A 25,008-nucleotide genomic window follows, 5' to 3' on the forward strand; every position below is an offset into this window, starting at 1 on the left:
AAACAACAAAAGGAAAATTAACATCTTTTCAAAACTCACAAAGCGGCCTCAAAAGCGGGGGGAGAACAGTAAAAACCCCAAATTATGCACAGTTTAACAGCAAAGCTCACAAAGAAATGAAGTGACTCCTGCAGAGAAAGGGTGTGGGGACATCTAATAAACTGACCACATTCCAAAGAGGAATAAAAAAGCAATTCTCACACACATGGCCTGGGAGGCAGCCAGGCCCACTTGGTGCCCTGGGTTTGGAAGGCCAAATTCTGAAATGCATCTCAAATCCCAAGGGTTCTGCAGAGGGGGAAGCTGGAAAAGAAACCAACAGCACCAAGTCCAACTGGGATCAGCAGGAGCTGGCAAGGAGTGAAACAGCACAAGGTGATTTTCTGGATCTGTCACCTCAGCAAACTTCAGGAATTTGGGATGAAATTTGGCATGATAGGCACTGAACTCAGGTAAAATTCTGTTTCTTATTTGTTTTGAAAGGTTCCGCTGATTTCATTGTGCTGTTTCCCAGCAGGAGAGTTGGTGAATCGTTGTATCACTGGAAGGAATTTCCCTCTGGAGAGCTTTGCTATTCCCAGGATCTGAAAATGTAACAGAAGCCTGAAATTTGGTTTATCTGTGTCACGGTTTTATCTTCTACCTTCAAAGTCCAAGTGAATTTCATTATAAATCTTAGAGAAAACACAGGTCCTTAGGAGACTTCCTTAATTTCAGCAGTGAAATGTTCATGGAATCCTGGAATTCCCGGGGCTGGCAAAGCCCTCCCAGCCCAGGGAGTCCCAGCTGGGCCCCATGCCCACCTTGTCCCCAGCCCAGAGCACTCAGTGCCACCTCCAGGGGACACCTGCAGGGATGGGCACTGCAAAGCTCCCTGGGCAGCCCCTGCCAGGGCCTGAGCACCCTTTCCATGGGGAAATTGCTGCTGCTGTCCCAGCTGAGCCTGCCCTGCCCAGCCTGAGGCCGTTCCCTCTCCTCCTCTCCCTGTTCCTGGAGCAGAGCCTGATCCCACCTGGCTCCATCTTGCCACCCAATCCCTTTCCTGTGATTTCCCAAACAACCCAGGAATCTGCTCAGGGAATGACTCCTTCCAAACCCACAGCAGGGTTGCAGAAGCCTCAGGTCCCTCTCTCCCATCAACACCCTCAGATAAGAGCTTTTAATGACACAACCCTGGGAGGTTTTTCCTCCAGCCCATGCTCCCTCCACATGTGGCACCAGCCAGACTCTCCCAACTTTTCCACAGTTTGTTTTCCCACAACCATCCAGTGTTAGCAAATATTATTTTACAGCACACAATTCCAATTGCCTCCAAACAAAATCCTTATCTCCCACAATAAACTTCCTCATATCCTTAAACGTACACTTGTTCTCTTCCTTACTGACTCCTCTCTGGATGTCATTCCAAGGCTTTTCCAAGGGCTAAACACTCCTCAGTTTCTTCAGGAGCCCAAAAATGCAGCCAGAGCTTTAAATGGAGTTTGGAATAATGAGGCCAGCATTGCTGGGAGTGTTTGCTTCTACTGCCCTACATATTTGTCTGTATTTGAATAAACACCTTTGAAAAGCTGCTTCTCTGCCCTTGCACAACTCCAATTCCTTTATTTTCACAATTCCTATTTCTTTATTTTCACAACACTTCCCTCAGGGCAGGGCAGACAATGTCCTTGCCTGGTTAGGAAATTGGAGCGATGAAAGTGTCTGGGCAGAGCTGGAGAGGGGCAGGAATGGTTCCCCATGGCACTTCCCTGGCAGCAGCTCCTGGCCTGGGGATCCTTTGGGAAAAACCGAGTGCTGGTGCTGAACGTGGATTGGGACAACCCCTGGGATCAATCCAGGCTGGGATGAGCAGATGGAGCAGCCCTGGGAGAGCTGGACCTGCCCCAGCCCAGAGCCCCCCATGCCCTGGGGATCAGGAGAGGGATTGGGATTGGGATTGGGATTGGGATTGGAATTGGAATTGGAATTGGAATTGGAATTGGAATTGGAATTGGAATTGGGATTGGAATTGGAATTGGAATTGGGATTGGAATTGGAATTGGAATTGGAATTGGAATTGGAATTGGAATTGGGATTTGGGATTGTGATTGTGATTTGGATTGTGATTGTGATTGGGATTGGGATTGGGATTCGTATTGGGATTGGAATTGGAATTGGAATTGGAATTGGAATTGGAATTGGAATTGGGATTGGGATTGGAATTGGAATTGGAATTGGAATTGGAATTGGGATTTGGGATTGTGATTGTGATTTGGATTGTGATTGTGATTGGGATTGGGATTCGGATTGGGATTGGAATTGGAATTGGAATTGGAATTGGAATTGGGATTGGAATTGGGATTTGAGATTGGGATTGGGATTGGGATTGGGATTGGGATTAGGATTAGGATTGGGATTTGGATTGTGCCCCTCAGGTGAGAGCCCACCTGCAGAGCTGCCCCAGCCCTGCCCCAGCCCAGGAGGAGCTGGAGCTGCTGCAGAGAGCCCAGAGGAGGCTCCAGGATGAGCAGAGGGATGGAGCAGCTCTGCTGGCAGGAAAGGCTGGCACAGCTGGGATTGTTCACCTGCACAGGAGAAGCTTTGGGCTGAGCTCAGGGTGGCCTGGCAGGGCCTGGAGGAGCCCCAGGAAAGCTGGAGAGAGACAATTTCCAGGGATGGAGGGACAGCACACAGGGAATGGCTCCCACTGCCAGAGGGCAGGGTTGGATGGGAGATTGGGAATTGGGAATTGTTCCCTGGCAGGGTGGGCAGGGCTGGGATGGAATTCCCAGATTCCCCTGGATCCCTGGCAGTGCCCAAGGCCACCTGGGAGAGTGAGTGGCATCCCCAGCCATGGCAGATGGGATTGGATGCCCTTTCCAGACTCTTCCATCTGAAACAATCCACGACTCCATTCCAGCATTCTCCCAAGCTGACTTTTCCCCACCACTGAAATTCCCCTGGGATTTGCTCACAGCCAGCAGGAAATCTGTGCACAGCTCACCTGGATGCCAACACAGCTCTTTCCCATCTGAGCCAACAATTCTGGAGCACAAAGGGAAAAGAACAAAATCCCTGTGCCCTCCAAGTGACACTGGAACAAGGCCTGAACTGCACCAAACTTTGTGGCCAAATGCAGCAAAAATTGAGATTTGCACTTGAAGTGCAGCCCATGAAGTTCCCGTGGTGTCACATTGTCACAGATTGGCCAGAAATGGATTTAATTCCAAGTTGAAACCTGATGAGTGATTTAGTCAAGGCCTCCCATCCTGATATTTGGTTTTCCAGCTGCAGCATGACTGTGCACAAGTGTGTGGGATGAGAGGGCCACAATTCAGGTTGCAGACTAATGGTTTTTCTCTTACTCATTCCTCTGTCCCAGAAAAAAAAACAAAAAAAAAACCAAAAAAAAACAAAAAAAAAGCAAAAAAAAAACCAAAAACAAAAACAAAACACAAACAAAACAACAACAACAAAAAAATTAAAAAAAAAAAAAAAAAAAACACCAAAAAGCCTGCTATTTTCTATTTTCTAGATTTCAATTTTCTGGACACAAATGATATTAAAAAGTCATCCTGGCTGATGAGGTTAAAGAGCAGGATTACAGCAAGATTGAAAAACTCTATTCTGTTGGAGAAAATCACTCGCTCCTCACCAGATTTGTGCTTTGCTGCTGCTCAGATGATAATACCCACATGAATACCCACATTAATACCCCCATGAATACCCCTGAGGAGCCACAGGCACACCCTGGAGGAGATTCCAGCTCCATCCACTTGGGACTAGTGAAAGGAGATCCTTCCCAAAGAGGTCCAGAGCCAGCCTGGGGAATTTCCTGCCACAGGAACTCACTGGGGCAGAGAGCACAACCATATTTTGTAAAAACCAGGATTATTCTCTGGATATTCCTGGAGATAAGAGGGAGGCACACACATTTTTTCCAGTCCTGCTGGGGCCTTCCATGAGATGAGGCGGCTCCAGAATCCAGCACTTGGTGAAGTTTAAATGCACATCTCCAATCACCTACTTTAAAATTTCCACCGAGCTGGCAGAGTCAGCCCAGGGCAGGATTCAGCCTCTGGAGAAGTTCCAGGTCAAGCATGAATTGGAAGTAAAATGTTGATGGAGTTCAAGGACTGCAAATCCCAGAAGCAGCAGAGGGGAGTTCATGGAAATGCTAAATATTTTGGGGTAGCCTTGCTCAGGAACTTCTCTGGGGCACTAATGGCGCGTGAAAAACTTTTCAATAGAAGATTTCTGGTGCAACCCAAAGGCCAGGGAACCAAGGCGGGTCTTGGAGCTGTTATCAGCAAGAAAACTGATAATGAGCTGATAACAAAGAGTGACAGGGGGTCAGGCTGAGCCAGCACTGCTGCCAGACAGGTCAGGGTCCTTCTCTGCCCACACAGAGCAGAGAGGTTCAAAATGTGAAATTCCACAGATCCCAAATCCCTGGGAAAAGCCCAGGGAGTCCCAGCTGGGCCCCATGCCCACCTTGTCCCCAGCCCAGAGCACTCAGTGCCACCTCCAGGGGACACCTGCAGGGATGGGCACTGCAAAGCTCCCTGGGCAGCCCCTGCCAGGGCCTGAGCACCCTTTCCATGGGGAAATTGCTGCTGCTGTCCCAGCAGAGCCTGCCCTGGCCCAGCCTGAGGCCGTTCCCTCTCCTCCTGTCCCTGTTCCTGGAGCAGAGCCCGACCCCCCGGCTGTCCCCTCCTGGCAGGAGCTGTGAGAGCCACAAGGTCCCCCTGAGCCTCCTTTGCTCCAGGCTCAGCCCCTTCCCAGCTCCCTGAGGAACTCTCCAGCCCCTTCCCAGCTCCCCCAGGAACTCTCCAGCCCCTTCCCAGCTCCCTCAGGAACTCTCCATTCCCTTCCCAGCTCCCTCAGGAACTCTCCAGCCCCTTCCCAGCTCCCTCAGGGACTCTCCAGCCCCTTCCCAGCTCCCTCAGGAACTCTCCATTCCCTTCCCAGCTCCCTCAGGGACTCTCCAGCCCCTTCCCAGCTCCCTCAGGAACTCTCCAGCCCCTTCCCAGCTCCCTCAGGAACTCTCCAGCCCCTTCCCAGCTCCGTTCCCTGCCCTGGACACGCTCCAGCCCCTCCAGGTCTCTCCTGCAGGACCAGAACTGGGCACAGCCCTGGAGGGGCCTCTCCGAGCCAGCCCAGAGGGACAATCCCTGCCCTGCTCGTGCTGGACACACAATTCCTCATCCAGCCCAGCTGCCAGCGGCCTCTTGCTCCCCTGGGCACCCCTGGGCTCGTGTCCAGCCCCTGGCACAGCACCCCCAGGGCCTTTTCCAGCTTTCCAGCCCCTCTGCCCAGCCTGGAGCTCCCCAGGGTTGTTGTGACCCAAGGGCAGGACCCAGCACTTGGCTGTTTTCCCCCATTCACCTCAAAACAATTCCAGCAACACCCTCTGTGTCTGGAGCCCTGGAGATTTGTCCTCCCTGAGCTCCAGGACACATCCAGGAACATCATCCCCATACTTCTCCCTCCCCACCACCCTCTGCCAGGAATAAAAACCAACAGAATTCCCAGGGTGGAGGTTTGGAGGTTTCCCACACGTGGGTGCAGAGCCAAACTCCCAGAAAGGCTCTTCCCAGCCCTCCCTCCCATCCTGGATTTCCCGACCTGGTGCAACCCAGCAGCCAGGCCCAGCCCTGGTGGCTCCGTTGCCACCTCAGTCAGGATTTCTGTCCCATCACAGGGACATTTCCACACCTTCCTCAGCAGCACCAGGCTCATTCCCAGCCTGGCTCCCCAGTTCCATGCACTTGACAGCTCTGCTTCCCTTCCCAGTGTGGGATTTTGGGCTCAGACAAGGGAAGAGACAGTACAGAAACAACACTACAGAAAAGCTGGGAAATGCTGCACTTCCCTGGAGATGAAGCTTCTGTTTGCCTCATTGTCCCAGTGAGGGAATTTCAATGTTTGGCAAAGAAAATCCTAAAGTGAGATCCCACACCTGCATTGTCCCAGCCAGGAGCACCCTCCTGCCTGGCAGATCCACTGGCAGGAATTCCCATTGTGGTTGTGCCCAGTTCTGGTCCTGCAGAAGAGACCTGGAGGGGCTGGAGCGTGTCCAGGGCAGGGAATGGAGCTGGGAAGGGGCTGGAGAATTCCTGAGGGAGCTGGGAAGGGGCTGGAGAGTTCCTGAGGGAGCTGGGAAGGGGCTGGAGAATTCCTGAGGGAGCTGGGAAGGGAATGGAGAGTTCCTGAGGAGCTGGGAAGGGGCTGGAAAATCCCTGAGGGAGCTGGGAAGGGAATGGAGAGTTCCTGAGGGAGCCGGGAAGGGAATGGAGAGTTCCTGAGGGAGCCGGGAAGGGAATGGAGAGTTCCTGAGGGAGCCGGGAAGGGGCTGGAGAGTTCCTGAGGGAGCTGGGAAGGGGCTGGAGAGTTCCTGAGGGAGCCGGGAAGGGGCTGGAGAGTTCCTGAGGGAGCCGGGAAGGGGCTGGAGAGTTCCTGAGGGAGCCGGGAAGGGGCTGGAGAGTTCCTGAGGGAGCCGGGAAGGGGCTGGAGAGTTCCTGAGGGAGCTGGGAAGGGGCTGGAGAGTTCCTGAGGAGCTGGGAAGGGGCTGGAAAATCCCTGAGGGAGCTGGGAAGGGAATGGAGAGTTCCTGAGGGAGCTGGGAAGGGGCTGGAGAGTTCCTGAGGGAGCTGGGAAGGGGCTGAGCCTGGAGCAAAGGAGGCTCAGGGGGACCTTGTGGCTCTGCAGTTTTCCACCATTCCCAGCCTTATCTGCATCATTCCCCAGGGAGAACTTCGGGATTCAGCAAATTCCCATAATGAGGCAGCATAACCCCAATTTCAACCCCAGGAGCTCCAGATGTCCATCCCTGCCCAGAGCACTTTTCCTGCCTCATATCCCTGTTTGGGACAAGCCCAAACTCCTGAGCTGAAACCCTCCCAGTCCTTTCCAGTTCTTATCAGGAACTGCCTGCATGTTCCCAGTTGTTGAGCACCAGTGAGGTAATAACTTCTTCTCCCTCTTCTTATTTTCTTCTTCGTCTCTTTCTTCTTCTTTTCCTTCTTCTCCTCCATGTTCTTCTCCTCCTTCTTCTCCTTCTTCTTTTCTTCTTCTTCTCCTTCTCCTCTTTCTTCTTGTCCTCCTTCTTCTTCTTATCCTTCTTCTTTCTTTCTTTTTCTTCTTTTTTTCTTCTTTTTCTCCTCCTTCTTCTCTTCTTTCTTTCTCCTTCTTCTTCCCTCTCTTCTTCTTCTTCTCTTTCTTCTCCTTCTCCTTCTTCACAACTAAATAATAACCTGATAATAACTCAAAATAATCATAACAATAATAACAACAAAGATAAGGACAATAAAGTTCATAATAAAGATAATAATAATAATAACTACTATTACTGTTCCCAGTTGTCAAATTGTGCAGGCTGGAATATTCAAATCCACCTCCAAATCACTCTGAAAAGGGAACTTGGAGAGTCCTGAGCTGCTGGGCAGACAAGGAGGGCAAGTTCCATCTACCTTCTACCACCTTAAAATGGAAATAAAAGGCACTTGGGTAAGGAGAGCCCCTGGCTGGTGGAGCACACGGCGAGGAGAGCTCAGAAAAGGTTTTAAACCCCAAACTCTGGAAGCTCAGGAAGCTCCCAGTCTTCCTCCATTGATTCCTCCTCCCTACCTGAGCCAGAAAATTCCCAGGATTCTCATTTCCTGGGATCAGGGGGTTGACAACCATCCAAGCTCCACTTCCCACTGTCCCCTGGCAGTTCCCACATGGAGTCTCCTCCTCAGCAAGGAAACCTCCCCCAGCTCCGTGCCAGGGAGTGCATTTTCTGGGAAAGCTGCCACCACTTCTTCCAATCAATTGTTCTGAGATGCCACCACTTCGCCAGGGCTGGAAGTGCCACTCTTGGGGGACATCTGAAAATAATTCCTTCATTTTTTAGGTCAAGCATTGCCCTGCAGCGCCGCAGAGCCCACATGACAGGAGGGACTGAAGGGAGAAGTGGCCAGCTCTGGAATTGAGATGCCCAGCACAGAGCTGCTGGTGTGGTCCAGGCTGGAATGTCATTGAATATCCAAGGCACTGAGGTTTGGAGGCAAGAGGATGAGCTGAATCCAACCTCTCCTCGGGGGGAAGGGAGGGGGGCAGCAGTTTAGGTTTCAACCTCAAGTGATACCTCATTCATTTAGGGGAAAAAACCCAAGAGGGGATGTGAGGCTTGAGATTCCTCAGGAAATAAAAAAAAAATAAAAAGGGAAAAATCCAGCAGTCCAAGGCTTAATCCATGCACTGTGACAGCTCTTTATCAGCCCATAAAGGAGCAATGAACACAATAATTCAATTTTGCCTCAGTAAAGGCTCAGTTGGAAGGGAAACCTGAGCTTGTTACACTTTTCCAGCTGAAGAACAGGGAAATTCCATCCAGGATGGAAGATCTGGAATGCCTGGGGTCAGAGGAGGAGCTGGCAGCACCTGGAGCAGCAGCAATTCCCTTTGGAACAGCCAGCTGGGTAAGGAGCAAACAATCTCACCTTGTCTGCTCTACCTCTGCCTGCCCAGCCTTAATTAGAGCCCAACTCGAGAAAATTGGGATGGACTGTCTCAGACATCATCGTCCCAGGAATCAAACACACACTGGCACCTCAGAGGGCCAAGCAGGAAGAGCAGGAGCCAAAATCCCCACCTTGGCCTGCTGGGAGCCCCAAAGAATCCCCTAGGAGCAGGGCTCCCCTCTGCCTCAGAGCTCCCAAAATCCCAAAATCCTTCACCCTGCAATCAGGGAAAACATGCCCAAGTGGGAGAGCTCCTGAGGAATCCTCTGAGTCTAAAGTCCCACCCCAGGCACACTCACCAGGACCAGGAGTTGCCAGGACACTTTTGTTCCCAGCCAAAGGGGTTTTTGTAGGGAAGTAAAAATTTGCTGTGTCAGGTAAAGCCCAGAATTCCATGGAATGTGTTTTTGGGGTCTTCCAGCCATAAAGCCCAGCCCACAGGTGCTCCCAGCCAGGGCTTTAGTTAAGCTGCTGCTGTAGGCAGGACCAAACTTATGGAATCATGGAATGGTTTGGGTTGGGAAGGACCTTAAAGCTCATCCAGATCCACGGCAGGGACACCTCCCACTGTGCCAGGCTGCTCCAGCCCCAGTGTCCAACCTGGGCACTGCCAGGGATCCAGGGGAATCTGGGAATTCCATCCCAGCCCTGCCCACCCTGCCAGGGAACAATTCCCAATTCCCAATCTCCCATCCTGCCCTGCCCTCTGGCAGTGGGAGCCATTTCCTGGCTCCTGTCCCTCCATCCTTGTCCCCAGTCCCTCTGCAGCTCTCCTGGAGCCCCTCCAGGCCCTGGCAGGGCTCTGAGCTCTCCCTGGAGCTTCTCCTCTCCAGGTTGAACATTCCCAGCTCTGCCAGCCTGGCTCCAGCCCTGGAGCAGCTCTGTGGCTTCCTCTGGATTTGTTCCAAGAGCTCCACACCTTTCCTGTGGGGAAAATGAGGCAATTTTGATGTTACAATTTGGGATTCCAGCTTTATCCACCTGCCCCATTCTGGATATGAGGCTGCAAAGGGTGAGCTGGAAGATGCCAGAACAGCCAGAATTTTCTAGGAAGGAATCCAGTCCTTCCCAGGACTCCCAGTTGCTGAGCACCCACGAGGTCACACCTCAGGGAGCTGTTCCCAGATCACCATCCATGGGATTGTGCAGTGCAAAAGCCAGGCTGGGACATGCAAATCCACCTCCAAAGGAACCTCTGGAAAGGGAACTTGACAAGGTCTGAGCTGGGAGGTGGCCAAGGAGGGCAATTCCCAAATGCTTCCTACAACCTTAGATTGAAAATAAAGGCACTTGGAAAAGTTCTCATTTCCAAGGCCAGGTTGGGTGGCACTTGGGGATGCCTGGCACAGTGGGAGGTGTCCTTGCCCATGGCAGGGGTGGCACTGGGTGATCCTTAAAATCCCTTCCAACCCAAAACATCTTGGGATTCCCTCTGAGGTGACTTTTCCTGGCTGCTGAGCTGCCTTCCCTACACTGCTCCAATCCTGGGAGGGCAGATATGAACCCAGAGCCCAGCACATCCCTCTGGCTGCCCTGGCTGGCCCCAGACCCTGGCATGGGGCTTGGAGACCCTGGAACAAAGTCAAAAACACCTGTGAGTTCGATTTTAGCCTGTGGGAGAGGTTGCAAACTTGGTATGAGGAATAACAAGCCACAAGGGTTTGAGTAGTGGGATAAGTGAATTGATAAGGGTGGAAAAGTAGAATTTTGGGATTTTTAGAATGTGATTCAGGGGTACAAGATGGAGGGATTTGGGCATGTCCTGACCTTCTTCTCCTTCTTCTTGTCCTCCATGCCTTGCTGTGATGGTGGCACTTTTCTGTTGGTTTAAGGCACAGACACACTGTCCAACATAAATATCAGATATTGGCACGTTATTGCAAACATGGCCCAGGCAGTTTTTGGTATAAAATGCAAACACCCCCTGAGGGCAGACAGAATGCCATGGCCGAGCTGCTGGCCAGAGCTCAGCAGGTTGGAGAAAGAATGTTCTGGCTAAGGGAAAATAAACAGCCTTGAGAAGCTGATCCTGCACGTTCAGACTCCTCCTTTGGCTGCACGGGAGAACAGGGAGTTTTACACTCTTGGGGTCAGCCCAACACCCAGACCCCGACACTGAGCAAGGTTCTCCCTCCAGGTGAAGTGTCCCAGCCCTGCTCCACTCCTGGAACACTCCAGGAGCCCCTTCCATGCCCTCGTTCCAGGCAGGAAGCAGCTGCCAGCAATTGCTGGTCCTGCTTTGCTTCCCAGCCGAGGAGACCGAGGAGCAGGGAACAATAGAGGAGAAATGACACTTGTGGAACAAGGCTGCTTAAGGAAAGGCTGAAATAATCAACTCTGACAAAGCCAGCCCGAAATGTCCAATTGGCCCAAGGGGAGGGAGGGGAGCTGCACAGGGACTCTGTGCTCAGATGCACAAATCAGGGAAATTAGGGAACAGAAACGGCACCTGGGGCCACCCCGAGTCATCACCGAGGGGAGCTCATTAATGAAAGGCCTGAGGAAGGGCAGATGGCTCCTTGGGGAGCTCCAGGAGGGTTCAGGCTGCCCTAGCAGGCAGTGGCGAGTTTGGAAAACGACTCCTGATGAAGGGAATGATAAATGACTGGGAGCAAGAGAGGAGAGGGAGATCAGAAGAGCCCAACTGGAGCTTGAAAATGAAATAGCCCAAAGTATTCCAAGAAACCAGCTCGAGGTCTGTGCAGAGTTTGTCTCCATGGTTCAGGTCAGCAGAAGGGTTTGGAGCAACTTCACTTCTTCATCTTCACTTGGTGCGTTCTGCTCTTGGCTTGGGGCAACAATGGAAATCCTGCAACCCCTGTGTGTCCCTGTGTGTCCCTGTGTGTCCCAGTCTGTCCCAGTGTGTCCCAGTCTGTCCCTGTGTGTCCCAGTGTGTCCCTGTCTGTCCCTGTCCCTGTGTGTCCCAGTGTGTCCCTGTCTGTCCCAGTCTGTCCCAGTCTGTCCCTGTGTCCCTGTGTGTCCCAGTCTGTCCCTGTGTGTCCCAGTCTGTCCCTGTGTGTCCCAGTCTGTCCCTGTGTCCCTGTGTGTCCCAGTCTGTCCCAGTGTGTCCCAGTCTGTCCCTGTGTGTCCCAGTGTGTCCCTGTCTGTCCCTGTCCCTGTGTGTCCCAGTGTGTCCCAGTCTGTCCCTGTGTGTCCCAGTGTGTCCCTGTCTGTCCCTGTCCCTGTGTGTCCCAGTGTGTCCCAGTCTGTCCCTGTGTGTCCCAGTCTGTCCCTGTGTCCCTGTGTGTCCCAGTCTGTCCCTGTGTGTCCCTGTCTGTCCCAGTCTGTCCCTGTGTGTCCCAGTCTGTCCCAGTCTGTCCCTGTCTGTCTGTCCCTGTGTGCAGGAGGTCAGAGCAGCCCCAGAGCCCCGGGCAGGGGCTGAGCCCAGCAATTCCCTGCACAGGAGGCACAACTCCTGCCCTGGGCAGGGACCGAGCTGGAACAGAGCCAGAGAGGGGCTGGAGGCTCCTCCCTGGGACATTCCCAAATATCCTCAATCCATGCCCTGGGCTCGGGGGTGATCCCAGGTGAGCTCTGTGGGCCCTCCCAGCCTCACCCATCCTGAGATTCTGTGGTTTAGGCTCCAGCCCAGCACTGAGTTTAAACCACTTTGCAGGTTTGCCTTGCTGAGCCTGGGTGAAATCGCATCAGGTCCTTACAGAAAGAAATAAATCCATTAAACCCAGGCCCTGTTTCAATCCTGGGAGGCTGCACAGGTCTGGATCTTTTTCAGGAAGTTGAACCAAGTCAAACACCACCAGAGCTCAGAGTTAAACCAGTTGGAAAAGGAGAACAAGGTCTTCCCAGAACTTCACTCAAATGGAGTCCTGCAAAAATCCTTTCCTGAGAGGGAAAAAAGGGGCTGGGATGGAATTCCCAGAGCAGCTGGGGCTGCCCCTGGATCCCTGGCAGTGCCCAAGGCCAGGTTGGACACTGGGGCTGGAGCAGCCTGGGACAGTGGGAGGTGTCCCTGCCAGGGCAGGGGTGGGATGGGATGAGCTTTGATGTCCCTCCCATCCCAACCCATCCACAATTCCACATTTCTCTCGCTCAGCTGCAGGATTGTTTCCCAGTTTGGTTGGTTCTCAGACGATCCATCAGGCACAGCTGCAGCTGCCGTCACTTCCAGGAGAATTCCAGGGGAAAGGAGAGGCCAGGGCCACGTGTGACCATTCCAGCACCATCCTCTGCTCACCTGCAGGCTCAGACTTCAGTTGGAATCCCAGAAGGATTTGGGTTGAAGGGAGCTCAAATCCCACCCAGTGCCACCCCTGCCATGGGGACACCTCCCACTGTGCCAGGCTGCTCCAGCCCCAGTGTCCAACCTGGCCTTGGGCACTGCCAGGGATCCAGGAGCAGCCACAGCTTTTTGGGGCATTATGAAATCATAAAATATGGACAAGAAATAGAAAATTACCTGAGATCATCTTTTTATCTTTGAAGGTTCCAACCACGAACCTTCATTTCAGAACTGTCCAAAACTCCAAACTTCTTTTCTCGTCAAAGTTTTGACATTTTTAATTCTGGGATTAACCCAAGTGTTAAAGCAGAGGGAGCAGCTGGAGCTGGGCCAGGAGGGATTTAGGGTGGGTTTTAGGGAAAGGCTCTTCCCCAGAGGTGCTGGCACTGCCCAGGGAATGGGCACGGCCCCGAGGCTGCCAGAGCTGCAGGAGCCTTTGGCCAGCGCTGCCAGGGATGCCCAGGGTGGGATTTTGGGGGTCTGGCACTGGGGGATCCCTGGGGGTTTATTCCCACTCAGGATTTTCCAAGATTCCATGGAAGTTCCCCACCAATTTCCTAAGAAATGCCCAATCTGGAAGAAAACAAGAATTAAACCTGGTTTTAATTGCTTCCGTTGTTCCCAGAGTCCACTATAAACCTTTCAACCTTCATTTTAAACTCTATCCTACCTTATGGAAATTCTCTTACTTCCTATTTTCCTGTTATTTCATGACTACTCAGTGGAATTATGCACTGACTAATTCCAGCATGTCACAACATGACACAGCATCATCTAAATCTCCTTCTCTTTTACCCAAAAACGCTATTTTTAACAGCATTAAGGGCAGTTGCTGCCTGGCACTGATCAAAACATCTTTTTTTTTCCCTCATGGGGTAGTTTGGTGCTTTGACACAGAAAATAAAGGAAAATTAAATATTTCTGTCAGCCCTAACCAGAAGTTACTCTAAATTATTTGAGAATCAAATTAAAGAATCAAATGGGACTGATGGGATGTTTGAACTGGGTGTCACTCTGTGTATACAACACCACATACAATACTCAGAAATAGATGAAAATTGTGAAAAATACAAAATAAAACACGATAAAAATTACTTTAAAAGCAAAATCCCCACTACAATTATATAAAGTAAGGTTATTTCCCCAACAATTCCCAGAAATAACTGAAAGCCCTGAAAATACAAAAAAACCCAAAACACAACACAAAAATATTTTTAAATCAAAACCCCCACTACAATTACATAAAATAAGGTTATTTCCCCAACAATTCCCAGAAATAGCTGAAAACTGTGAAAAATACAAAATAAAACAGGATGCTAACATTTTAAAATTTTTAAATCAACCCCCCACTACAATTACATAAAATAAGGTTATTTTCCCAGCAATTCCCAGAAATAACGGAAAGCCCTGAAAAAATACAAAATAAAACATACTAAAGTTTTTAACTTTTTGATTTTTTATATTTTTAAATTATTAAATTTTTAAATCAAACCCCCCACTACAACTATATACAACAAGGTTATTTCCCCAAAAATTCCCAGAAATAACTGAAAATCCTGAAAAATACAAACTAGAACAGAATAAAAAAGATTTACCAATAAAAATTCACGGCGCAATTATGGAAAACGAGGTTGTTTCTCACACAGTAGGTGCAGCAGGAGGAAAAGAGCTGCGATCTCTTTGATTCTGCAGCGATTTCTGATCCCAAATCTGGCTCCAGCTGGGTGGTAAAAACATCTCCCTTTGAAGGTGGAGCGGCCACTTCTGGGAGAGCAGCAATAAAATAGGAATTGGCTCAGGAATTGTGTCCCTCAAAGGGAAGGAAGTGATAAAAACCCCCATTATTCCAAATTCTCCTCATTTCTGCAACGCTTCTGTGTCGCTCCTCATGAACGAGCTCCCCTTATCTCCAGGGTTCCCCTTCAGGTGACCTGGGATACTCCGGGATAATTTCAAATTCCAGGAGAACTGGAATCAATGTGCAGCCTCAACACGAGTCTTCCTTTGTAGGGAAAGATTTTCATGGAATCCCAGAATATCCTGAGTGGCAGGGATCACCCAGCGCCGCTGCAGGCATCCCCAAATCCCACCCTGTCCAAATGATCCTGAAGATTTTTTAATTAGGATGTAAAAAATGACATAATGAAATAAAGGTGCGGTTTGCAGGAATTCAAAAATCCTTTGGGGTGTGGGCAGCGATGTGGGGCCACCATCACATTCCCAGGATCCACCAGGATTTTCCAAAGCAACATCCTCAGCAATTAGAAGAGAATAAAAGAGGTAAAATTGAGAAGAAATGAATCTGGGATAGCAGAAGGTGTCCCCGCCCTTGGCCAGGGGTTGGAATGAGAGGATCATTAAAGTTCCTTCTGACCCAAACTGTTCCATGGTTCCCACTTTGCCCACCTGGAAGAGGAAGGGTTTGTAGGGATAAATGGGGAGAAGGAGAAGGAGAAGGAGAAGGAGAAGGAGAAGGAGAAGGAGAAGGAGAAGGAGAAGGAGAAGGAGAAGGAGAAGGAGATAGATGGAGATGGAGATGGAGATGGAGATGGAGATGGAGATGGAGATGGAGATGGAGATGGAGATGGAGATGGAGATGGAGATGGAGATGGAGATGGAGAAGAGACCTCCAATCTCCAGGAGCAGCTTCATGGTCAAGGCTGGATTTGGAGAACCTGCTCCAGGCAGATTCCAGGGTGGGATGGGATCAGGGACAGTGACAGCAGAACCCCACAGAGTCTCAGGAGGAAAACAAACATTGGAGGCTACAGGATGCTTAATTTGTATCTCAATATTGCCCTGATCTCAGAGGAAAACATTCCAATAAAAATGGTGGTTACTGGGAATGGATCTGCTCCATAATCTCTGCAGGGAATATCCCAGAATCCCAGGAATACTGAGGTGGGAAGAGCCTTTCAGGACACCCAGCAGCACCAGCATCACCCAAACTCTGTCCCCAAGGCCACATCCAGACTCCTCTGGGACAATTCCAGTGACTCCAAACCTCCCTGGGAGCTCATCCCAAGGCCTGGCCACTCTGTGAGGGAAAAAGTATTCTCCAGTCTCCAATCTGAACCTCTTTTGGTGCAATTCGAGGCCATTTCTTCTCCTCCTTTCCCTGCCCCTCCTGGCAGGAGCTGTGAGAACCACAAGGTCCACCTGAGCCTCCTTTGCTCCAGGCTCAGCCCCTTCCCAGCTCCCTCAGGAACTCTCCATTCCCTTCCCAGCTCCCTCAGGGATTCTCCAGCCCCTTCCCAGCTCCCTCAGGAACTCTCCAGCCCCTTCCCAGCTCCCTCAGGAACTCTCCAGCCCCTTCCCAGCTCCGTTCCCTGCCCTGGACACGCTCCAGCCCCTCCAGGTCTCTCCTGCAGGACCAGAACTGGGCACAGCCCTTGAGGATCCTCATCCCACAGGGACAATCCCTGCCCTGCTCCTGCTGGACACACAATTCCTCATCCAACCCAGGATGTTCTTGGCCTTCTTGGCCACCTGGGCACTCCTGGGCTCATCCCCTGAAATTCAGGGACAGAACATTCCTCAAGCAGCTCCCTGGCCATTGGCAATGACAGAAACACTCCATGAGAAGAATTCCAAAGAGCTGCAATTGCCTCAGGAATGCACTGCAGGGGAGATGGGAGGAGTGAAGAAGAATAGGTGGAAATAAATTTAATTATAGGAGACACCTGATGCAGCTTGAAAGCAAACAAAGTGCAAATACTTCCAGAGTGCAGTTTCCTGTCAGAGGAATAGGATTGGTTTGGTTCCTGTCAATGAGGCTCAAATTAAAAACTGAAATTGGACTTCTGTATACCAATTAAAAAAAAAATACTAAGAAGAAAGCACCAGAGAAAAACTTGATCTGGCCAAGGGACAAAAGAGGGCCCAGGCATTTCCCTCTCAGTCCTGTCTGAGCTCCCAGGCACGGCCAGCACCTTGAGAGATGTCACCAACAAATGGAACCTCTTTATCTGAACTACAAAAAACCTTCATCTCTCCCTAAGCTTCCCTAAGCCACTGCAGCCTGGAGAATCCAGCAGCCTTCCCAAAACTCCCAAAACACCCCTGGAGGTGGCACTGAGTGCTCTGGGCTGGGGACAAGGTGGGCATGGGGCCCAGCTGGGACTCCCTGGGCTGGGAGGGCTTTTCCAACCCCACCAAGGATTTTCAAATAAGGGACACAAAAAGAGCAGAAAGCTCATTAAAGTTAATTGGACACCTGGAAAGTCTTCTCTCTGCCACGGGTTGCTTTTTCATTGTTTTCCAAGGAATGTTTGCTTGGAATCTTTCAGGAGAATTCTGTAGGAAGCTCTGAGTGTTGGAGCTGGATGGAATCAAGTAAGATGTTGAGTTGGAGAGAAATCAACTTGGGGAAAATCAGGGAAAAGCAAAGTGAGCACAGGTTCACCCCCCAATCCAAGGAAAAATCAATGAAATGGAAATAAAACTTCAACTCCCTGGCTCCTGCAGGAGAGACCTGGAGGGGCTGGAGCTGGGAAGGGGCTGGAGAGTTCCTGAGGGAGCTGGGAAGGGGCTGGAGAGTTCCTGAGGGAGCTGGGAAGGGGCTGGAGAGTTCCTGAGGAGCTGGGAAGGGAATGGAGAGTTTCTGAGGGAGCTGGGAAGGGAATGGAGAGTTCCTGAGGGAGCTGGGAAGGGGCTGGAGAGTTCCTGAGGGAGCTGGGAAGGGGCTGAGCTGGAGCAAAGGAGGCTCAGGGGGACCTTGTGGCTCTCACAGCTCCTGCCAGGAGGGGACAGCCGGGGGGTCGGGCTCTGCTCCAGGAACAGGGACAGGAGGAGAGGGAACAGCCTCAGGCTGGGCCAGGGCAGGCTCAGCTGGGACAGCAGCAGCAATTTCCCCATGGAAAGGGTGCTCAGGCCCTGGCAGGGGCTGCCCAGGGAGCTTTGCAGTGCCCATCCCTGCAGGTGTCCCCTGGAGGTGGCACTGAGTGCTCTGGGCTGGGGACAAGGTGGGCATGGGGCCCAGCTGGGACTCCCTGGGCTGGGAGGGCTTTGCCAGCCCCGGGGATTTGGGATTCTGTATGAAAAGAAAGCTCTGCACGTGTCTGCAGGAGCGAGGCACCTTGGTGAACCCCTGGACTGGATTCCATCCTCCCAAAACTCCCTCAGCAAACAGCTCTGGGTGCCCCCCCTGCCACGGGAGCCCGGCCGGGCCCTGTGGTCTGGCCGGGGCTGAAAGAACCCAGCGCATTCCTGTGGGTTCTCACATGGGCAGCACCACTATTGTCCTGCCCTAAATGCCAGCGCTGAGGGACTGTGCAATTCCCACCAGAATAACCCTGGGAGGGGGCTCGTGCTCCTCGCAGTGCAATTAGGGAGGGCTTTTAGACCACAGCTGTTTTTAGAGCTCCCCGAGGCCACCAGGAATGTCCCAGGCAGCGGGATTGGGATGCTGGGGTCTCCAACCCGCTCCCGGCCACTCGGCTTGCTCAGTCAGAGAGGGCTGAGGAGCAGAACATCACACACAGGGAGAAATGCTGGATTTCTCAGCAGCCTTTCACCCTCCCAGCACAGGGAAATCTGGGAAATCAGCACCTAAAGGGCTCCAGGAGAGCTGCAGAGGGATGGGGACAAGGATGGAGGGACAGGAGCCAGGGAATGGCTCCCACTGCCAGAGGGCAGGGTTGGGTGGGAGATTGGGAATTGGGAATTGTTCCCTGGCAGGGTGGTCAGGGCTGGGATGGAATTCCCAGATTCCCCTGGATCCCTGGCAGTGCCCAAGGCCAGGTTGGACACTGAGGCTGGAGCAGCCTGGGACAGTGGGAGGTGTCCCTGCCATGGCAGGGGTGGCACTGGGTGATCCCTAAAATCCCTCCCAATCCAACGCAAGCCAACCCAACCCAACCAAACCCAACTCAACCCACTCTGGAATTCTGTGATTCTGTAGCTCCACGTGATGGCTCCCAGCACGCAGAGATCAGCACAGCGCTCTGGGTTAGTCCCACCACCAGGAATTTTCTCACCTGACAAAGCAGCGTTCCAGAAAAGTGGGACCCTGCACCCAACCCTCAGAGGGACAAACAGGGAGCAACCACAGCCAGGGAGGTGTCACCTGGTGTGGCAAGCACATTTCTCTCTCCGTCTCAGGATTTTCATAGAGGTGCACAGAGAGAAATGGAAGGGAAAAAAATTTCTGTTTCTGCTCCTTGTTTTCCCATGTGGAATGTGTTTGGAGAATTGTTTCCCTGGGGTGTTGCTTAGTTGGATTCTGGTGAGGATTGTTTGAGCCTGGTGGCCAATCCAACCCACCTGGGGCTGGGCTCGCAGAGAGGGTCACGAGTTGGGTTAGAGTTAGAGAAAGTAGGATGTAGTTTTAGTATCTCCTTTAAATAGTATATTAATGTATCATAGTCTAGTTATAATAAGGAAATCATTCAGCCTTCTGAACTGAGTCACACATCAGCATTTCTTCCCATTGGGTTCGCCTGCATTTACAATAACCTGGAGCAGCTCTGGGAACACCACAGCTCTGAGAGCAAAGAAATCACCATTGTGACCAGAGACTGAGAAACCGATGCAAAAAATACTCTTAATAAATCCGTTTTAGCACATTCCAGTCAGAATTTTGTTGTATTTCCAGCGGTGCCAGTGACAGGACAAGGAGAAGTGGCCATGAAACTACAACACAATAAATTCCACCCCAGACAGAGGAGGAACCTCTTTCCATGGAGCTCTGGAGCAGCTGCCCAGGGAGGTGATGGATTCCCCTGCTCTGGAGCCATCCCAAGCCCACCTGGATGTGTCCCTGTGTCACCTGCTCAGGGTGACCCTGTCTGGGTGATCTCCAGAGGTCCCTTCCAAACCTGATCATGCTGGGATTCTGGGATTCTGGGATCTCAAGCCTTGGAGCACCACGTTGGGCACCAACAAGGACGTCGTGGTTGAACCTGGCACCCACCAGGGCACAGGGGCACTCCCAGGGCATGGAGAGAGAACTGGAAAAAGGGAAGACTTGTGGGCTGAGATAAAGACAGATGATAGAAGACAGAAAAGAAGGGAAAGTCATGGAATCATGGAATGGTTTGTGCTGGAAGGAACCTCAAACTCACCTTGTTCCACTCCTGTCATGGGGACACCTCCCACTGTCCCAGGCTGCTCCAGCCCGTGTCCAACCTGGCCCTGGGCAGTGCCAGGGATGAGGAGCTGAGCATGACCCAACACACCCAACCCCCCTCCAGCCCTGCCATGGCCTGCACAACAAACAAAGCCTTTGGCCCTGGAGTTTCTTGGAAAACTTCTTGGAAAACTTTTTCCAGACCAAGATTCTGCAGCTTTGCCTCCCTGGTGATCATCCTGCTTTCCCTGGCAGCAATCCCAAACTTCCCGGTGCAGCTGGGAGGGATCTGAGCAGCACCAGGTCACTTTTGGTTTTGTTTCTCTTCCCCTTGGGCTGGGTACAGCTCTTCTGGAATTGTTTTTTCTCAGTAGAGAGCTGGGAATTGTTTATAGGGGATTCCAGGGATTACCAAAGCAAACTCTCTGTTCTTTCCAGTGGCTTGGACAACTGGGAGTATCCTACCCTCAGAGTGGGCAACTTGGAGGATCCTTCTTGCCCGTGCCAGGAGCACTCCTGAAGTCCTCCCATCCTTAAGGAATATTTCATTCCTGCCATTCCCAGGGCAGAAGAGTGGGAATGGTTCCTGTGCATCTTTAGGATAACGAGCTCCTGCTCCTGGTTGCCTCCTGTCTCTGCCAGGTCCCAGTGGCCACACATGGAACAGACCCTGTGACATTGTCATGCTGCTTGTCCCCCAAAAACAGAGAGCAGCTGTGATGCCTCAGGTTTCAACTTTTCTATTTTCCACATTCTGTGCTGCTTTAGTGTGTGGGTCTCAGCTTCATATCAGGGGATGCTGAGCTCTGTGCACAGAGCAGAGACAAAACAATTCCTGCTCCAGCTGGGCACCAAGGACAAATGATCCAAACCTCAGCCCAGGAGCACAAACACCGTGGGCTGGAGAGAGAAAAACAAGCAGGGTGGGACTGATGGGCTGGAGCTGGAATGGGACAATGAACTCCAAGGTGCCAATGGAGCAGAACTGATCCCAGGGAGAGCCCCCGTGACCAGTTGTCCATTTTGGGGCCATTTTGGGTTGTGTTGTCCAAGGCAGATCTATTAAAGCCTCTTATTAAATCCCTCCTTCTTTCCTTAACTCTGCCCAGTCCCTGTTCCAAGTCAGCCCTCAGAAGGCATCACCAGGCTGCAAGGACCCTGAGCGTGCCACGAGCTCCTCTGCTGCTTCCGAGGGGAACTGGGGAGGGAGAACCCAGCTGGAAACCTTCTCCTCCCTACCTGTGACCCTCACTGCTGCCCCCAGCACCAGGCTGAGCTGAGCTGAGCTGAGCTGAGCTCACCAGCCCAGGCAGCAGCTCTGGAGAGCCCTGCAGGAGCTGGGCATTCCCCAAGGAATGTGGGATGTCTCCACCAAGAGAAGCTTCGTGTGTCTTCACCAGCAGAATTCCCAACTCTGCTCAGCTGGCTGAGGGATTCCTCTTGGGATAAAGTGCATCGTAGTGTCAGGATACATGGAATTATGGAATGGTTTAGGTAGGGAGGGAATTTAAATCATCCCATCCCATTCCCTGACACCTTCCACTAGCCCAGGCTGCTCCAAGCCACATCCAGCCCAACCTTGGACACTTCCAGGGAGCAGCCACAGCTTCCCTGAGCATCCCCAACTCCTCTGTTCCTACAAAACTCAGCCAGGGGCCTCCTACAGATTCAGTGCAATCTCAGTATCCCACAAAACTCCCCTCAGGATTTTCCTGAGCCAGCAGCACCCTCCACACACACCCAACTTGGCAGCCCAAGCACAGCCCCAGCCCAGCAGGGATTAAAGCCCTCCCAGGAAAACTTCCTCGAACCTGGAATCCGTCAGTGCCAAGCTCCCCCTCTTCCCTCAGTGTTGCCTCCTTAGCAATCCTCTCATTTGCTGGAATTTTGTGTTTTTCCAAGGGCTCTTCAGTGGGATGTTCCAGGAAAATCCTGCCAGCACCCAAGCTGGAGAGAAGTGAATCATAAAATCTCAAATTAAAACCTCTCATATTTTAAACAATGCTGATGAGTTTTAAGCCTGTGCTTCCAGGCTGTAAGTTGAAAATAGCTGGGGAGGAGGGGTTGTCTTAAAATTGCAGCTTTCCAGAAGCTGAAAGGAGCCTGAAAAGTGGAATTGATTCAAACTGACAGGGAGGAGATTTTGATGGGATTTTAGGAAGGAATTCTTTATCCTGAGGGTGGGCAGGCCCTGGCACAGGGTGCCCAGAGCAGCTGGGGCTGCCCCTGGATCCCTGGCAGTGCCCAAGGCCAGGTTGGACACTGGGGCTGGAGCAGCCTGGGACAGTGGGAGGTGTCCCTGCCATGGCAGGGGTGGGGTGGGATAATCCCTAAAACTCCTCCCCACCCGAACCAGTTTGTGATTCCATGAGAGAATGGAGATCCTGGCAGTGCTGGACCCATCCCGGGCGACTCTTTGGGCAGAAATAACCTGGTCACATCCTACGAGAAAGTTCTGACCCCAGCAGCCCTGGTTTACATACCAAAATCAAATTCTTTTCTTTCTTTCTTTTTCTTTCTTTATTTTCTTTCTTTCTTTTTCTTTCTTTCTTTTCTTTCTTTCTTTTTCTTTCTTTCTTTTCTTTCTTTCTTTTCTTTCTTTCTTTTCTTTCTTTCTTTTCTTTCTTTCTTTTTTTCTTTCTCTCTTTCTTTCCTTTCTTTCTTTCTTTCTTTCTTTCTTTCTTTCTTTCTTTCTTTCTTTCTTTCTTTTCTTTCTTTCTTTTCTTTCTTTCTTTCTTTCTCTCTTTCTCTCTTTCTTTCCTTCTTTCTTTCTTTCTCTTTCTCTCTTTTCTTTCTTTTCTTTTCTCCTTTCCTTTCCTTTCCTTTCCTTTCCTTTCCTTTCCTTTCCTTTCCTTTCCTTTCCTTTCCTTTCCTTTCCTTTCCTTTCCTTTCCTTTCCTTTCCTTTCCTTTCCTTTCCTTTCCTTTCCTTTCCTTTCCTTTCCTTTCCTTTCTCAAATATTCCTTTTTTTCCCCTATATAACAATTTTAAGCCCTATTGAAGAATGCTGTGGACTTGGAGAGACTTTGACATGTCCAATCATTGAGAATCTGGTTGCTTTAACTGAATTTTGAAGAGTTGAACTTTCAAAAAAATATAAAAAATCTGCAGCCCTGCACTGAAAACTAGCAGCGTGTTAATGCAGAGTGTGAGAGAATCTTTTCTTAGGAGGAAATTGAGTATTTCTTATTAATTCTGCTTCGCTGTTCAACAGCTCTAAGAAGTTATTGGGGTGAATTTCAAAAGAAAATCCCACAAAATTTGGCAGGAGAGTTCCTTGCTATCTCACAACTTCAATTACTGTGGGAAAACAGGAATATACAAATTCTGTGTAGTGCCTTAATCCAAATTCCAGGTTTGAGGCAAAATCCCTTTAAACTCCAATTTTCTGTCCACATTTTGTTTAAGAAAACCTTTGGAGAAACCCCTGAGTAAGGCACATTCTTGCAGCTGGCACTTTTTACACCTAAAATGTGAATTTTCAGCAGTGAGGGCAGCTCAGGGAGCCAAACCTGGGGCAGGTCTATCCCACCAGGAAAAATCCTGGATAAGGAAAGTTCTGCCTGGAGCAGGCAGCAAGCACAGCAATAAAAGCACCTCTAAAACAAATTCACCTTCAGGGAGTGTCTCGTTTATTTTTCCAAGAAAAAAAGAAAATTAAAAGAAAGGAAAAAAAAAAATAGGGGAAAAAAAGAGAATGTAAAGAAAAAAGAGCAAATTTAAATTTTAAAAAGCCTATGATGAAAATATCCTCAAACAAACCCCACAAATCCAGACATTCATAACTCTTAAAGGAAGATGTAGGGAAAAATAAAATGTTATTTTTTTTCCCTAACGCATTTAAAAAAATAAGATATTCAGAAGAACTGTTTTTTTTTTCCTTTCCAAAATTCCACATCTAAGGAAAAAAAAAGAGCAGAAAACCTCCCTAGGAATGATCCAGCCACTGGATTTACATCAGAGAGCAGGAGGTCTTTATATATAACAATAATATCACTGATTTTCCTCCTGTTTTCAACACAAGAAAGGCAAAAAAGACACATGAACACACAAAACAAAACGTCTTTGATTCTCCTGCTCCTACAAAAGCTTGGGGAATCTCTAATTCCCACCTGGAATTTTCTGGCTTTACCAAAAAAGGAATTTTTACCTGTGCTTTGAACATTACTCACCTCGAGGACCACGAGGTGGCTTTTTGGCAGTGAAAGTTTTGGGATTTTTTAATATTTAATGTAAAAAGAAAAAGTGTCAGGTTTTGCTTTTAACCACACGTTTATTGCCTTTTTTGCCCCCAAAACAAACCCCCACCAAATCACATCCTCTAGTTCTATATTTACACTGCAGACTTCTTAATCTCTCATGTAAATATCCATATTCTGGAGTAATCTCTGGGAAAAAAAAAATGCTATTTATAGCATCCTGCTGCTGGAGAAATCTTCATTATCAATGTAATGCTCCGAGAGAAAATCAAATCAATTTGCAGAGTTGTCAAACAGCAAGATAAGCACCCAGATTAAAACTCTCCCAATTATTTTGCACAAAAAGAAACCTCAATTGTTACAATAATGAAGATACTGCGACAGACCACACACACCCCATGCCCAAAAGTGATTTTTTTTTTTTTTTTTTTTGGATGGATAGGATTTATAAAAATTCTTTTCCAATTAAAATCGGGTTAAAAACGGTTTGAAATGTTTGGGATTTTCAGTTTTTCCTGGCAGAGAGTTTCTCCTCAGGGCTGGCTGGGAGGATGCCACTGCATTCTTCTGCCTTGGCCACGGGGTGTTTGAGGAAAGCTCTCCTGATGACATCGATGTCCCGGCCCAGGTGGTCCATCATGGGGGACACCAGGGAAGGGGGGGCCTCGAGGTCTATCAGAAAATACCTGCAATGAGAAACACACCAAAATCAGCCAAAATACCTGGGCAGGAACAAAATCAACAAAAATTCCTGGGCAAGGAAAAAAAAAAATCTAAAATGCCTTGGCAGAAATAAATTCAACCAAAATACTTGTGCAGGAACAAAATCCAAAATACCTGGGCAGGAATAAAATCAACCAAAATACCTGGGCTGGACAAAACCAACCAAAATATCTGGGCAAAAACAAAATCAACCCAAAAAATACCTGGGCAAGACCAAATCAACCAAAATATCTGGGCAAGAACAAAATCAACCAAAAAGTACCTGGGCTGGACAAAATCAACCAAAAAAATA

The 25,008-nt window shown here is 50.0% G+C and overlaps 1 protein-coding gene and 2 long non-coding RNA genes across 5 annotated transcripts in view; 1 reads left to right on the forward strand and 2 right to left on the reverse strand.

Moving 5' to 3' along the window:
* Positions 1–25,008, forward strand: part of LOC146768858 (uncharacterized) — a 128,647-nt gene that overhangs the window by 28,113 nt on the left and 75,526 nt on the right. The window lies entirely within an intron of this gene.
* Positions 12,900–18,534, reverse strand: LOC146768859 (uncharacterized). Its single transcript, XR_014957255.1, has 2 exons — positions 14,322–18,534; positions 12,900–13,299 (listed from the first exon to the last, which is right to left on the reverse strand). It is a non-coding gene; the product is annotated as an uncharacterized LOC146768859 (long non-coding RNA).
* Positions 24,048–25,008, reverse strand: part of MRPS6 (mitochondrial ribosomal protein S6) — a 45,387-nt gene continuing 44,426 nt past the window's right edge. Inside the window, exon 3 of the mRNA XM_021546342.4 lies at positions 24,048–24,679. Coding sequence (XP_021402017.1) covers positions 24,499–24,679 — 181 coding nt within the window. The 3' untranslated portion in view covers positions 24,048–24,498. The remainder of the gene's footprint in view (positions 24,680–25,008) is intronic.

Source organism: Lonchura striata, chromosome 1, assembly GCF_050655825.1.
Source record: "Lonchura striata isolate lonStrDom1 chromosome 1, ASM5065582v1, whole genome shotgun sequence".
Classification (NCBI taxonomy): Eukaryota; Metazoa; Chordata; class Aves; order Passeriformes; family Estrildidae; genus Lonchura; species Lonchura striata.